The sequence below is a fragment of the Aspergillus fumigatus genome, chromosome 2 (genome assembly GCF_000002655.1).
Source record: "Aspergillus fumigatus Af293 chromosome 2, whole genome shotgun sequence".
Lineage (NCBI taxonomy): Eukaryota > Fungi > Ascomycota > Eurotiomycetes > Eurotiales > Aspergillaceae > Aspergillus > Aspergillus fumigatus.
In genome coordinates, this window is record NC_007195.1 from 1,099,271 (window position 1) to 1,114,778 (window position 15,508).

At 50.6% G+C, this 15,508-nt stretch overlaps 5 protein-coding genes across 5 annotated transcripts; 2 read left to right on the plus strand and 3 right to left on the minus strand.

Annotated features, from left to right (window-relative positions):
- Positions 1–102: 102 nt before the first annotated feature.
- On the minus strand, positions 103–3,777 carry AFUA_2G04030 (uncharacterized protein). Its single transcript, XM_077804071.1, has 6 exons — positions 3,154–3,777; positions 3,072–3,087; positions 2,886–2,988; positions 2,593–2,829; positions 1,426–2,521; positions 103–1,370 (listed from the first exon to the last, which is right to left on the minus strand). The coding sequence occupies exons 1-6, from the start codon at positions 3,255–3,257 to the stop codon at positions 716–718; spliced, it is 2,211 nt and encodes a 736-aa protein (XP_077660235.1). The 5' UTR covers positions 3,258–3,777; the 3' UTR covers positions 103–715.
- A 7-nt stretch (positions 3,778–3,784) lies between these two features.
- On the minus strand, positions 3,785–5,265 carry AFUA_2G04040 (uncharacterized protein). The gene is made up of 2 exons (XM_744443.2): positions 4,662–5,265; positions 3,785–4,597 (listed from the first exon to the last, which is right to left on the minus strand). Exons 1-2 carry the CDS (start codon positions 5,163–5,165, stop codon positions 4,136–4,138), a joined length of 966 nt encoding a protein of 321 aa, XP_749536.1. The 5' UTR covers positions 5,166–5,265; the 3' UTR covers positions 3,785–4,135.
- Positions 5,266–5,291: 26 nt separating this feature from the next.
- AFUA_2G04050 (uncharacterized protein) lies at positions 5,292–8,475 on the plus strand. The gene is made up of 5 exons (XM_077804072.1): positions 5,292–5,460; positions 5,514–5,553; positions 5,626–5,951; positions 6,011–7,725; positions 7,800–8,475. Exons 1-5 carry the CDS (start codon positions 5,451–5,453, stop codon positions 8,049–8,051), a joined length of 2,343 nt encoding a protein of 780 aa, XP_077660236.1. The 5' UTR covers positions 5,292–5,450; the 3' UTR covers positions 8,052–8,475.
- Positions 8,476–8,774: 299 nt separating this feature from the next.
- On the plus strand, positions 8,775–9,896 carry AFUA_2G04060 (alkene reductase; the record flags this gene model as incomplete). Its single annotated transcript, XM_744445.1, has 1 exon — positions 8,775–9,896. The coding sequence occupies one exon, from the start codon at positions 8,775–8,777 to the stop codon at positions 9,894–9,896; it is 1,122 nt and encodes a 373-aa protein (XP_749538.1).
- A 151-nt stretch (positions 9,897–10,047) lies between these two features.
- On the minus strand, positions 10,048–14,881 carry AFUA_2G04070 (putative MFS transporter; the record flags this gene model as incomplete). Its single annotated transcript, XM_744446.2, has 2 exons — positions 11,571–14,881; positions 10,048–11,080 (listed from the first exon to the last, which is right to left on the minus strand). The coding sequence occupies exons 1-2, from the start codon at positions 11,879–11,881 to the stop codon at positions 10,048–10,050; spliced, it is 1,344 nt and encodes a 447-aa protein (XP_749539.1). The 5' UTR covers positions 11,882–14,881.
- Positions 14,882–15,508: the final 627 nt, after the last annotated feature.

Genomic DNA, 15,508 nt, shown 5'->3' on the forward strand with positions numbered 1-15,508 from the left:
GTTTCCTTTGTACCTTAGCCTTACTTCCATTCTTCCGAAAGAGGGATACACGTGGATTTTAAAGAGTACTGCGTCTAGACGCTTAGACAGACTAATATACATCCTTATTTTGTTCCTCGCTCGTATGCTAGTATCTCTTTCGTAAAGGAGAAGCTGGTTGACTGCGATATGACCACAGATGGATAATACCACATTCACGTACATTGGTTACGTTTAAAAGCAACAAGCAGGAGGTATAAATGAACAGAACCTTCAACCGCCACTTCTCACGCTAAGTTGCTGCTTCGAATGACAAAACCCCTAAGAGCGGACATCTCGCCCTCTCCCTGCAGCGTAGATATACCTAGCCGTCTGATGTAACGTCAGACAAAAGATATACCGAGAAGAATCAACGTCACGGCAAAACTCGAATTGGTTCGGAATGTAAGGTGAAATTACATCGCGCCATACAAAAAGATACAACAGTGCCCGACCCAACCCTACACCCAGGCATGCGGCGGCCAGACTCCCCAAGCCAGAATATAAGAAAAACAAAGGGCCGTAGTTAGATGAATGGAAGCAAGGAGAAGTGGTAGATGTAGCATAAATCATTAGGGGTGTGCATGGACACTGACATTTGGAATTGAGTTGACGACCAACCGAAAACTCAAATTCGTCAATGTCTAAGTAGGCTATAATTAATTGCTCAAGGAAGGCTCAGCCGCCAAAGCCGGCATTATGAGACTTCATGGTTCGGAGATGAAGAGGAGGGAGGATTGGAGTTTGTGCCGGCCGAAATAAGAGTCGGGGCCACGCGTCTCTTCTTCGGCTGTTGTACTTCCGGGACCGAACCCTGGTCCTTTGAGTCCTCCTTCTCTGACTCGCTGATGTCTCTTTTCCCCAAAACACTGTTGCTCACAGAGTTTGCTCCACTTTGCGCGACTGCAGACATCGGTGTCTGAGGTGGTGTAGTAAATGGCAGAATTGGGGGTTGAGCCGAGTTGGCAGCAGTCACAAGCGGCACTGATCCTAGAGTGGGTGTTGGATTGTTGACCACAAAATCCCCCGATTGCTGAGCAGTTACCTGTTGAATGGGAGATTGTGTGGTCATTGAGCAGACAGAGTTGGATCGTGCGGGACTCGCTGGAGGTACTTCGGCTGGCTGGGCCGGTGACGAGCTCAGAGAAGGTTGACTCAACTTGAGCGGCGAGGGATTATTGGCCGGGGATGGTTGTGGTGCTTGATTCGCGGACGTGGTGCTAGCGCTCGCAGGATGCTGGGCTGTTCCCGCTGGAGGTGTATACGGCTGGCCCAGCTCTCCGGGAGCAAATGACAACGTTGAGCAGAAGCCGTCAGAGGAGCTCATTATCAAAGTCAAGCCGTCATCCGACCTGTTTTTGTCAGCGTACCGAACACATTAGAGATCAAAAAAAACATAGAACTCACCATGTGAGATCTGTAAATGTCGCAAAATGCAAGTTGCTCACAACACACAGGGGAGTTTGTTGTTGCGTGTCGTATACCAGAACCGCGTCCTGCGTAGCCACCGCGTACACAATCCTATAAGGTAACGAGAAAACCGGACTCGGATTCTGGCCAGCAGAAGCTCCTTCATTCTCGGCGTTTTTGGACACTGTGTTGGTCTTAGACGACTCGCTCGCAGAAGGAGTCGAAGGAGGCTCCATGGAAGGCTTGTCAGGCGTCGGCTTCGTGGAAACTACCGGTTCAGGAAGAGACGCAAAGGATTCCTCCCCCGAGGAGGTATCCAGTGTAATATGTCGGGCAGGCTGAGGAGCCTTGCGCAACGTATACAAAATTGGAGAACACTTGACTGCAACGGAGGGCTTCTTATGGCCCGGCAGATGAGAGATAGGGGGCTTGTTGAAGCCTGCACGGGTGTAGATGTATACTGTGTTAATAATCTCATCCGTGGTTTTTGTTGGGTCTGTGGCGGGAACATGCGTGGTCTTGTACTGGCCAGCTGGGGTGAACAGCAGACTTCCATCAGGGGTGAAAGTCAGCCGCCTGAAGAATGATGTGAAGGTCTCATTGGCATAGATGTTGGCGTTCTTGATCGTGAGACCACCCAAGACGTTTGGCGACGCTACTTCTAAAGGCTTAACAGCTGGTAACGGCAGGGAGGGTGCCGGAGACGCAGAGCGGCGAATCGACGGGGATGAGCCAAATGAAGAACGGCGACTATGAGATACCGGAGGAGGATCCATAGGCAAATGAGAGGTCAATGGTGTACCCGGAGTCGAGGTAGCGGGAGAAGCAATGGCAATGGAATTGCCTGATGCGGGCTGGGATCGGATAGAAAGTTCAGGCGGAGCAGGGCTGCTGGACGAGATACGTTTGGCTGGAAGATCCATTTTGAGGAACTTCCCGTGAGACGTTAACGTAAATTGGCCATCCTTTGTCTTCAAGCTGTAGATATGGACAGATCGATCCGATGACTGAGTAGCAACGAATTCGTTCAGAGGATCCCAGGCCACTCCTTGAACGTAGTGCGAATGCTCCGCAATCTGCCGAACCATTTGCCCTGCAAGTATTCGGTTTTAGCCTCATGATGGGGATACGAATCCTAGTAGAGGCGATGAGAATTGAACGAACCAGTCTGCGCGTTGTATATTCGAGCAATATTGTCCATGCTCCCTGTGATGATGAAGACCCCGTCTGGAGACCAGGCAAGGTCATAGATCTCAGCACCGGAGGACCGGCACATATGCTTCACACGCCACGTTTCCTTGTCGTCCGAACGATCCTCCCCTAACCCAGGCTGGGTCTGTAGCTCTGACGGGACCCAGAGAAGCACGTTGCCGTCGTCTCCTGCAGACGCCAGCATCTCGCCTAGAGCAACACATCAGAAGACTGTCATCTCGTTATAGACAACCCTGCGTATGTACCTTTCGGACTGAAGCGGACCACATTGACAGCTTGTGTATGTTTCACAAGCGTGCTTAGATAGGTCACCTTTCGATCTTCGCCTATAGACTCGACTTTCCACAGCTAGTAATTCGAGGTCAGAGACGACGAAGGGAGCGAGAGAGGGAGGGAGAAGGAGGAGGAGATGAAGGTGGTTGGAAGCATACTCGGACATTGTTATCACTAGGTTAGACAGAAAACATTAGCAACGCCTTGACACAAATTTTGAGGAGTTTAATTCAGACGTACTTTCCAGCCGTAGCAAGACGCCCTTTACCGTTGGGGTCGAAATGGACCGAGTAGATTGGGGCATTGTCGTTGTGCCACGCGATGAGCAACGGCGTAGCCTTCATGGTGAGCACAGAAGCTCAATGCCCCAGAACGTCTTTGTCAGATACGTTCAGGAAGGATATGGTTCGTAATAGGGTAGTTCAGACGGTCGAAATTGTGTCAAAATGAGTATCTTTCGAAGCTGGAAATCCGTGAGGGTGCGTGTAGTTAGTAAAGTTACAGTAGCAGCTACTGCGGAGAAACTGGAACAATAATCAGACGTTCCGTTTATCGAGGAGCGAAGAGTTCGAAGACAATTCCGACAGCCAGTATTTGCTTATAAGGGCAACGGGAGAATGAAAGAGAATAGGGGATCCCGAATCATCCAATGACGCAAATGAGGTTGAAAACAATGGCAGCTGTCGTCGAGTGGTGATGTCGTTGGTAGATGATGGCTTGTTCGTCGATTGCCCGTGTCGCTTCCTCGTGTCTCACTCGGACGCGCTCGGCGAATCGCAGCACATCTTCCATTTTAACCAAATCGGGCTTTCTTTATGGATGCATATGCAAGCAAGTTTTTTATGCTAATATTGGCTGTTAGGACCTTCGACTTTGACCTTCTGAAGCCATGATGAGTGTAGTCACGATACGCGCGATAATCAGTCTCTATCGCTCCATATATATATTATAAATATACCAAGGGGTCTACAGTACTCTGCATATTGAGATGCAGTTCTTTAGATCTTCGAGAATATGTCACCCTCTTCATCAGGTATTTACCACTAATAGATAGAGCTTGTTTCAAGAGAAGTATAAAAACAGATTAATCCATTCCACATCCCATGGTGAACGCCAAACAACTCGCTAAACCATAACGTTACATCTTTCCACGGGGACGGCTCCAGCAATGCAAGAGTAATAATACAAGGAAAGGGAGGAAACCTGTCGAAGTTCTTGATTATCATGTAACCCATTTACCAATCGTCTCTCCAAACCAACTGACAGCCTTCTCGCGCCGTTTCAAACGTGCATCCTCGTGTGTCTTAATGAACGGACTGGCCTCTTGCACATACATCTTCTGTTGTTCGATCTGCGCGTTGTGTACCCGAATCTCCAATTCCCTCTCATGGGGTGTAAGTTGCTCCAGTGGCTTTGACGGTTTGAATCCGGGCGGAATCTGCTCAACACCGGGGACCTCAAGATTACCCAGGGTATCGTTGGATTTGAGTTGCTGGGGCTTCGCCTGCGGGTTAAAGAGCGACCTGAGGGGCGGTGGTTCCTGACCGGCCGCCCGACACTCTGCGACTCGCTTTTCATAATCCAACATCTGGTGATATAATTTGTCCGCATGCATTTGAATTCGTTCTTCTTTCTCCTCGTCCCAATCGAATGAAGCTGCGTAGCCTAATGCCTGGAGGAATTTCTGAGCCGGTATCAGCACGCACTGCCCACGAAAGAAGATCTGGAGTAATAACTCCGGTACTCACTGATTGAGTGGTGAAACACCGAGAGAAAGTTGCATTTTCCTCCGAGCAGGAAGTCACACGAGCCTGCAGCCGCTTCTGCCAGTTACCGGTTTTGAAACATAACGTCAAGGCTTCATGCTCCAATGCGCAGTTTTCCATGGCTGCCCGGTGCACAGTGTCATTATGCTTCTTGTACTTCTCAATCACCCTTTCTGCGCCCTTGGTTACCGATCCGTCCTCCTCCTGAGGAGGCTTGTAGGTTTTCCACAGATGGGCATACCGGCCATCGGGGAAAAGTGAAGCGGAGGGAACGGAGGGTTTCGAGGGCTCGCTAGTTTCGGTAGCTGCGCATGTGTTTTGTGCTTGGGTTTCAAGATCTAACTTCCTTGAAGGCTCTTGCGTTGGAGGAATGGATGTCGTAGGCACATATTTTGCTGGTGCTTCATTTTCAAGGTACTCTCTGAGGCTCGGATCAAGCTTTTTGACCGGATCATCCTGGTTCGAACTGCCCCAGAACCAACCCATCGTACTTGATATCGTCAGTGGTTGCGAGTTTTATACAGTAGAGAAAGAGACAATTCAAGAATAGCTGAGTTCTGACAAAAGGTAACCAGTAGGATTGCGGAGATGTGGAAACGAAGCCGATAATATGAGCCTCATCTCAGTTCCCCGCCAAACCGTTTTGGGTCAATGTAGTTCCCTCTCTCAGTTCCATGCAGCTGCTCTACAAACAACAACAAAGCTCGAATTCGAGCTTCACTTACAGTATATCGCGTCGAAACGCACATTGAACAGCGCCGCTTCTCCATCATGAATTCCAGTATGCTTCCAGTTTCAATCATTTGAAGTGATAGACTAATGCAATTGCGACAGATCGAGAGGAGCGGCTGCAGATGCGACAGCGCGGAGCAGCGTACGCGCATCACTTTATCGACTCGCCTTTGATGAAGAAAGTAGGATGCTGACTGCATGATTCATCTGGTAGGACGCGCAAAACGAAAGCGATTGATTTCGGATTCTCATTTGGACTTGCTTCGGCACCCCCAGAGTCCACGTCGGAACCCGCGCCGCAACCCGCCACGACTGTTACTGCCACCGAACCGGCTGGTTCTTCACAAACAACATCAGTCCTAGGCGAAACAGCTAAGTCACTGGTATCAGCAGCACAGACACCTTCATCTCGAAATCTAGGTTCTGGCCAGCGGACACCAGGAAGTGCGCGCAATGGCCTCCCCGAGCGACCGTCGATGTTCGATATACCCTCGGATGAGGAGTTAGAACTTGGGCGCAGCAGCAAAAGGAGAAAAATTGGTATGTTATTGAGGGCTCCTGATGATTTTATTACAGTATCTAACAATGCGAAATTCAAGAATCTCCCAAAGTTACCCAGACATCGGCGAATTCAGACGTCACAGCCCAGGAATCGAGTTTAGCACAGTCCCGGCCGGACAGCACGACGAGAAGCGCACAAGGAGGCCTTCATGATGAGCCACAGGCTGCGGCACCTACCAGAAGCACCGAACAAGTATCCGAAGACGTAGCTGAACCCGCCGTTCCGTCAGCATCAAACAGCCTGATCGATACCCTGGCAAAGGTGGGTGAGAACTCGGAGGTTCATGGGGCAGCAGAAGAGACTACGGTGAAGCGAAGTGGTCTACAACTACAGAACGGCTCGAAATCACCTCCCCAGGATACCATCAACTCCGAGCGCAGCAGGCATGAGTCAGAACCCCACAATCGCTTTCCACCAGAAGCTTCTTTGATGCCGCAAGAAGCTGTCGCAGAGCAGGCGGTGGAAGAGCAGGTGACACCAGAACAAGCCAAAGCCGACGAAGGCACACAGCAGCCTACGCGAACCCCAGAGGTACCAAGTGAACAGCACATCGCTAGTGAAATGAAGGAGTTACAGCCTCAGCGCCAGAAGCGAGCAAGGGGCAGGCCACCGGCATCTAGCCGGAAGCAATCTGCTATTGGTGAACCCTCAGAGCGAAATGGAGGTGACGAACTGGAGAAAACGGCGGCTCCAGATGACCCGAGCAAGAGACTTCGAGGCAGAAGTATCAGAAATGCCCGAGGCACACCGAATGCTCCTGATACCGAGAACGCTGTCCCCAATAGCAGCTTAGGCCGCGGACAGGACACAGCACAACCCGATACGGATGGCGGCGACACTGCAGCAAGGGCCCAGGACGTTGAGCAATCAGTTTCGGTGAAACAAAACGAGAAGAAGAAGGGCAGGCGTGCTGGACGCGTTGGCATGGCCCGTCATGTGGAGACTGAGCAAGACAAATCCGATGAGTCGAATGAGAGAATTCCGCAAGAGGAGCAGCTGCAGCCAGGCCGGGAGCAAGAGCATAAGCCTGAGCTGCAACCTGAGGCCGAGCCCGCACCAGAGGTTGCAAGCAGAGCAGAATCTCCAACAACTCAGGAGGCTTCTCCACGGCCTAAGAAACGGCGTGGAAGACCGTCATTAGCATCGAGAAGGGATGACAACACAGCAACGCAGCCTGAAGAACGACAAATCACACAGCAAGAGGTTGACGCGGAGGATTCTAAACCTACGAGAAAGCGGACTAGACAACCTCGCAGTGAAACTGTACCTGTGACTGTCCACCGGCTGGTGAATGTCGCTTCGCTGGCGCCAGGACCTTCTGGTCCTGATTCACCAGTCGAGGATGGAGACTCGGCCGATGAACTGGCCGCCAGGGGAAAGACTAAGCTCCCCAGAAGAGGAGGCGTCAACCCAGCCGATGTACTGAGCCAGATTTGCCGAGAGACACTAGAAAAGACACTCACTACTCTTAAGAACGGAATAGCCAATGAGACCAATCCCGCACGACGTGCGGAATGGACCCGCAAAAAGAAAGCCGTCGAGGCTTACGAAACAGAACTTGAGGGTCGGCTTTTTGAGTTGAGTGAGATGCTGGATAGTAACTTTGTTCTCGGCGTCCAGCTGAAGAAAGCAAAGCGGGAAATGATGGACTTGCGAGGCCGGCTGTACCAAATCCGCAAAGAGAGAGAGGCGGTCGCTTTACGGATGGATGCAGTGCGCAGCAAGCATGCGGAAGAGGAAAGTGCGAGAATGGTAAGCTTTGGCCTAGTTCCGAAGTCTATAAGTACGTTTTCGATGTGCGTGTGGTTGGTAGCTGACGTTTCCAGGCCCGCATTTCTATCAACAATTCCTTGCATAGCCTCGAGCTTGCTATTGAACGAAGTCAGAATCGCGCATCCGCCGATGCTGACGACGCAGAATCGGCAGATGCTTCACCCACAGTTGGCCTGGAGTTTATGCTCCGTAGCGTTGCAGAAGCAGTGAGCTCAACCGCCCCCGGAGCTCAAGGTGGTCTCTTGGACCAGATCAAAAGCTTCAATGCACAGCTAGAAGCTACAGCTCGGAAACTGGAGAGCTGACAATGTGTTCTTTCTTGTTGCTATTACTATGACGCTCAATGCCCTTTGCTGGATTGTGCAGATCAGAATACTCCCCGGTGTGGCACCAAACTAGGCGAACAGACCAATTGATTGCATACCGCATGTACTTGACAGAGTAACACTCTTTCCCTGTTCTGTTTAACCTAGACTGAATGTAGCAGTGTCATTGACGCACAGCATGCCCTGTTCTAGTCTTATAGGATCACCCTGTAACTCTCTGCATCGGATGGACTCCTGACCGCCTGAGGCAAGAACTGATTCACCCACTTCCAACAAGCATCTATAATTTTTTTCGCCTCAGGTGTCAATCGGACCGGATCAACTCGATTTGTCCGAGGCATTTGTCAGCGAAAATTTGCAACGGCCAATCGATTGCAGGTATCTGCCGCATGGTCTGGCGAATATGTGGAAGTACCTTAATGTTCCTTAGTCTATGTACTGTCTATTTCTCTTTAAGAAGCAGCCTTCGCCGAGTTTCGGTTGCCCCACTGGATTTCCAATCCTCGGGAATCGGGGTGTGATTTGAAATCAAGTAGTGGGGTTCTACAACCTCTGTAGTGTTGTCTTCAAGGCACAATGCTCTCCAGAGCTTGTAGGATAAAAAGCCAACGGCCTCCCTCCCCGTACTGCCTCGCCCCAATCAGTACCATACAGAGTATAAGTTGCGCTATCATCACGCCTCGGAGTGATCCCTAGATCCAAATGCAACGAACCACCATGTCGAAACTCTTCTCCCCCATCCAGGTCGGGCGCATGCGGCTCGGCCACCGCCTGGCCATGGCCCCCATGACCCGATTCCGTGTGGACGACGACCACGTCCCCCTCCCCATAGTCAAGGAGCACTACGAACAACGCGCCGTCGTCCCCGGCACCCTTCTCATCACCGAAGCGACGCTCGTCTCGCCGCGCGCAGGCGGCTACGCCAACGTGCCGGGGATCTGGAGCGAGGCGCAAATCGCTCAGTGGCGCCAGGTGACTGACGCCGTGCACGCGAAGGGGTCCTACATCTACATGCAGCTGTGGGGTTTGGGCCGGGTCGCCAACCCCGAAGTCCTCAAGCGAGAAGGCGGCTTCGACCTCGTGTCTAGCAGCGACGTCCCCACGAACGAGAAGGCGCCTGCGCCGCGCGCTCTCACCGAGGAGGAGATCCACGCCCTGATTGGCGACTACGCGCAAGCTGCGCGCAATGCCATCGCCGCGGGCTTCGATGGTGTTGAGATCCATGGCGCGAACGGGTACCTTATTGATCAGTTCACCCAGGATACGGCGAACAAGCGCACGGATGCGTGGGGCGGGAGTGTTGAGAAGCGGGCGCGCTTCGCGCTCGAGGTGACCCGCGCGGTGGTGGACGCTGTTGGGGCGGACCGCACGGGGATTCGGTTCAGTCCCTGGAGTAGCTTCCAGGGGATGCGGATGGCGGATCCCGTCCCGCAGTTCAGCTACCTGGCGCGGAAGACGGCGGAGATGAAGCTGGCGTATGTGCATGTTGTGGAGTCGCGAATCTCGGGCAACGCGGACACCGAGTCGACGGATCAGCTGGATTTCTTCCTTGAGGCGTATGGCCATGCTAGTCCTGTGATTATTGCTGGCGGCTACAAGGCCGACTCCGCCCTGGAGGCAGTCGACTCGCGCTACAAGGATTACGACGTGGTGATTGGTATTGGTCGTCCGTGGACGTCAAACCCTGACTTGCCTTTTAAGATCAAGGCCGGGATCCCTCTTCGGCCGTACGAGAGAGAGTTCTTCTATTTGCCCAAGGATCCTAAGGGTTACATTGACTACGAGCCCAGCGAGGAGTTCAAGGCCACACAGGTTGCGGCTTGATTGTGATGCCCCGTTTCCCTTTTTCTCTGCTTATTTGGTGTACTAGAGAGATACCACTGCATTGCATATCGTATATCGTGTATATAGACTATAGAATCGATTATCAATGATGGATTATTGAGTGCTAATGTTTGTACTGTAGTTTCAGCTGTCAGAACATGCTATACCGTAGACGACCGGATTCTCCCTGTCCGTCAGATCCAAAAAAGTCAGAGTTCTCCGGACCATGTCCCTCGGCCTGTATGTCGCGACGCCGATTCTCATACATATAGTAGCACTTCAACAGGACAGAAAAAACAACCGCTACTGAGACCGTTGCCACGATCGCAATCTTCGCTGGCATATAGTCTGGCTCGTCTTCCGTGCGGAACGTCAACGGACCTAGAATATTTCCGAGACAGAACGACATCAGCACGATAGTATTCAGGGTGACTTTCTTGGTGTGGCCTACGACATTAGCACCAGAGATGGAGTACATCAGCGGCAGAGCGGCCCCGACACAGGTGGTCAGATAGTTGCCAGCTAGCTCGGCGGCTTTCGTTTCCTCATGGGAGAATGCCATCAAGCAGCCTCCGAGGAGTCCGCAGGCAAGGATCCCTATGAGGCTCAGGCATCGCTGATCAAAACGACCGGCCAGATATGTGCCTGTGACAATGCTAATAACGCTGACCACACCGCCCGGGATGGTGAGCAGCTCGGTTTCCTTGGTCGTGTAGCCGAAGCTTCTGATGATCAGCACGGAGAAACTGCTGATGGCGGCGTTGGAGATGTTCATTGCGGCCACGATCACGGCGATGAAGTAGGTCGGGGGGTCCTTGAATACTTCTACGAATTGGTACATTTTGAAATGCTTGTTCTCGATACCTGTCCGATTCTCCCGGAGACTCTCAATCGCGAACAGTTTCTCCTCATGGGCCAGCCGGGACGCCATGGGATTGTCTGGGAGGAAAATCATGAAACATATTCCCACAGCGATGGTGATCAGCTCAAAGATGAGGAACATGATCTGCCAGGACCGGAAGCAGCCACCTGTATAGAAGAGGAGTCCGTGTGCAACGAGAGCTCCGATGATGGTGGCAGTTCCAGTACCTAAATACCAGAAACCTATCCGCTTGGGCTGTTTTGCGAAGGTTAGCAAGGGTCCCCGCCACGAGAGATACACCTTGCCATTCCTCTTGTACCACCTTGAAGTAATCAGAATCAGTCTGATACCTGTCAGAATGAACTCGGACATTGAGATTGCCGGGGTTGGCAACATACGCCGGAGCAACTGCGCTTTCAAAACATCCTAGCAAGACACGGAGGACAATGAGTCCAGCATAATTCTGCGGAGCACAGTTCAAAGTAGTCAGAAGTCCCCATAACGTCACTACAGCCGTAAGGGTTGGACGACGTGCCTAATGGCGAGAGTCCCTACCGTTGAGGCCAAGGTATTTTGCGATAGGCAGACATTACATGAGATAACCCGTTCGCAAACTCAAAGAACAAGTAAGAGACTTAAAATGCTAGGGCCAGCTTCGAGAATTGGTCCGTCTGCATGCCGGTATCCTTGAGCAAGCCCATGACGGAGGCATAATTGACTGGGGTAGGGTAAGTCGCTGAGGAATCAAAACCGTCCAGGAGTCTGTGTTACTCAGAAACTTATCCTGATACTGGAGAAAATAAATGGCCCACATAAGTGGTACGATCGTCCAGTCAATCTTACGAACAAGCTTCTCTTCAACAATCTCAGTAAATGCCGCCGTTCCTTCTGAGGCAAGGAAACCTAAAGCGGCATCTGCCTCAGTCGAAGCTGCAGAGCTGAGCTTCTTTGCTTCGGTATCCATGCTCAAGTCACCAGTTTCAAGTACTGTGCGCAAAAAACCAATAGTTGTAGCCTTGGTCGTGAAGCAAGGGCTCGGCACAATATCCTTGCTACTCTTCTTGTAGAAGTGACTCTCGCTACATTTGGGTGCCCATGTTATCAGCGCGGTCGCAGACAGCATGGCTGGCACATCAATGACCTTCCGTAAATGAATAATTGGAGATTGACGATGATGGAGGGTACAACCACACTGATAGACATGTCGGTATCAACTTTCATCAACTGACATGGACTTCGTCCAATTTGACTTCCTAGAGGAATGAATTGATGACTCGTAAGAGACAGAGACCATGATAACCCGGAGAAGCGTGGGCTGGAGAGATGCTCCGACTCTGGCGATCTGTCCGAAAGAAGCAGGTGGTAATCATTTGCATGGCACAGGAGATATCACTGATAAAGACAATATCAGCATCAATCCCGGCAAGCGGAGAGAGGTCGCAGTAGCTATGAGGATGTAGATAAGACGTGCATATCGTGTTGTTAATCGGAAACTTTTTGTCCATCATTTTGTGAGCACATGCAGGTATAGTCTCGATGGAGGATATTGGAACGAGTCCCCTGGCAGTGAGCTGTCTCTCATAGCAGACAATGCTCCTGGAGACGAGCCAAGCGCTTTCCTATGAGGATCTCCTCAAGAAGCTCCATGGTCCGGCGCCCCCCTCTTGATCAAGTGACATTAGTATCCCCAAGATATCTGAGGCTAGTTGGCATCAGCATTCGACTCAGAGATGACAATATAAGCCATTTGACATATTCCTTTGACCGATTGAATACAAGAAAACGATTTAATCTCTCAATTCAGTGTGAGAGAACCTCTGATCACTCTATAAAGGCTCCTCACCCAGGCAACTGCCCTTCTCCTTATAGTTCGCTCAGCTTATCGAAGTCGATATGAGAGAGTCCGACCCAAGGTCTGTTGAGACGAATCGACAATTTCATAGTCAATCCGATATCACCCAGCAAAACGCGCTATTGTAGAAACTACTGACGTCGGGTAAGACTCTCCAGATAAACTCAACACGATTTCGATAGGTCCTACCACACTTCATCCGGATCGTGACGGAGTCTGACCGCTTCTTTTCTCCAGTACGATTCACCAAAAGGGCGATTTTAGACACCGTCGATCATCGTCTCTGTATAATTCATTGATCGACCGTGTAGATACATCATCGCTTTGAACAACGGGAAAGCGAGACACGGATCTACAGCGCTACAGAGGTCACTTGACAGGCATGTACCCCAACAAGACATACAGGCTTCGATAGAAGCTTGGCTTCCAGAAAAGTTGCCGAGCAGCAAAAACCAGGTCATGCTCTCAGTCTAGTGCACCACCACCACCAGCGTCCATTTCTCAGGTGGTTCTCCAGACAATTGCATCGTCGACCCCGCTTACAACCCGCCTTTCTTTCCATTCTCAGGAAGAGAATAGGAAGAGAATGATTTGTTCGTCATTCGCACAGTGGAGATAGTCCTCTGATGATTCAAAAAAGGACCCATTCTGATAAATGCAGCTACCCCAGTTTTTTGACCATTTCGTATTCCCCACCTGGAGCCAAGCTGTGAGCTGCTCATGTTGATGCTACGAACACCGGGCCGCCAGCTCCAAAGTCAGATGTCCAGGGTTCAGACATTGCCAGAACCAGAAGCAAGGGTTCTGAGTGGATCCCAGAGAGTGTTTGGATCATGACACCCTCAAATTAAAAAATCCTGTGCCTTGTGGTTGGTTCTTGGTGATTCCTCCCAGTCTAAGTGACTTCCGCTCCGCCGAACCGAGGGGGTAACCGAGTCCGGGCCGAGAAATTCATCGACCTGGAATAAACAAAAGCATTATGGAGCAGGCCCAGATTATTGTACTATCCCCAGACCCCAGATGTTTCCGGGGTTATCCATCGGCATTTGGCATGGTTTGAAGCCGGCTCGACGAGGTTTGACCCTCACCCAGTCCAAGAGTAAACTCCATAATCCATAATGCTAGTCCCAAGAGAGCAGCTGCCAAGCAAGAAAAACGTGGCTATCTCGTGGCCTTGCATGGATTGAGAGAGTTTTCTCGGACATAGAGCTAAATTATTGAAATGATACCCAAGCCACAGAGCGTTGATTTCGTCTTGGATAGCGGCACACCACGCAATATTCATTCCTGGCGTCTTGGGTCGACTGTCGAAGTAGGAAGGAGCACATCAGTTCTTTCATAGTCGTACCGAAGCGGATCGGCCATCCCCTTTCTCATGACTTTGCTATGGCCATTTGTAGGTGAGGAAAATGCCATTGGTCTTATTGATCCTTTGGTTCACTATCCGGGGTAAGTTTAGAGAGATTATGACAAAAGTGAAAGCAGATCTGACATCATCTTGAAGATCAAATATGCACAATAGGTTGATCACAACAGTCGGTTTGTCCCAGATGAGAAAAACCCTCAATTTCTGGCACATAATATGGTCCAAGAAGCGATCCAGTCAGTGGCGGACTGAGCTGTCGGGGCATGGTAGGTAACTTCTGTACTACACCACTTGAAAAGGGGGGGGTCAAGCCCAGGACTGGGCAGCAGGCCAACAATGCCAAGGGTAAGCGATTGTCAAAGCAATTGAACAGAGATGTGTCTCCAAGGCCCCAATCTGAAAATTCAGCATCAAGAACTTTACCGAAATTGACTTCGAAAGGAGCGCTTGAGACAAGTCTCACCTCTCGTCTGCTCCGTCGAGCTACAGAAGGAAGCAAGGATAACAGCCTAAATACGGCCTCACTAAGGTACATAAATAAGGGACAAACATCTACTTATTCTACGGAGTACAAATAGCAGCACACCTATAAAGTCAAAAACACTAACTAGTAACTGGTAAAGCGCTAGGCAACCCACAATAAAATCATGATAATTTACCCAAGCACGCCCCTAAGCTTATTAGACCACAGAAATCTTAACAGCGCACTGTCACACTCCCCAATTTCCACCAAAAACAACCACCCGCCTAAGCACGCAGCCTTAATCTAATTTTCCAGCCACAAACTCTCAGCTGTATCTCTGGCGTCTCCTGTGAGTGAACGTGGCACGACTTGCCAGTAAATAAGGAAAATGACCGAACTTTAATTACGTACGGAGACGATAGCCACCTTACGGAGTAGTGTTCCCCTTGTCTAAAGAAATCATAATTCTTTCGACTGAGAGCAGGAATCGAGAAAGCTTTTAAAGAGATCGATATACACAATATACCATGGATTCGCCAAGACAAGAATGAAATGAAAAGAGAGGGGGTGGAAAAACAAAGCCAAAGGTGACCTCGTACTTCGAGTCTCCGTGCTGTGGTGGTCGACCCGCTAAACTGCGTAGGCGAGGCCCATCGACTCCATTTTTTCTGTAGGCGTCGGTGGATGCAGGATGCAGGGGTTTGTCGCAGACTTGCAGCTTCCAGGAGTTAATTTGCTGGTCTCACGAACCCTGCCAGTGCGTATTTAGATCTATCCACATTCATGTGCTGTAAGTATTGGGTGATTAGGTACTTCGTAGTCTGTATGCCAAGGTTTGGTTAGTAAACTATTAGAGTCGGAACAGTCTGGGCTTGAGTAATATCCTGAACAGATAGATATCATGCTAGTAACTACGGAGTAGTAATCTCGTAATCAATCACCGAGGTGACAGACTAATAGTGACACTTGCCGGTCAAACGCCCGATCGGCCATGGCCGAGGGAATGACAATAGTGATGGACCAGTCATTTTCCTATTGGGGTGATGACTGGCGACGGTTGTGCTCCATA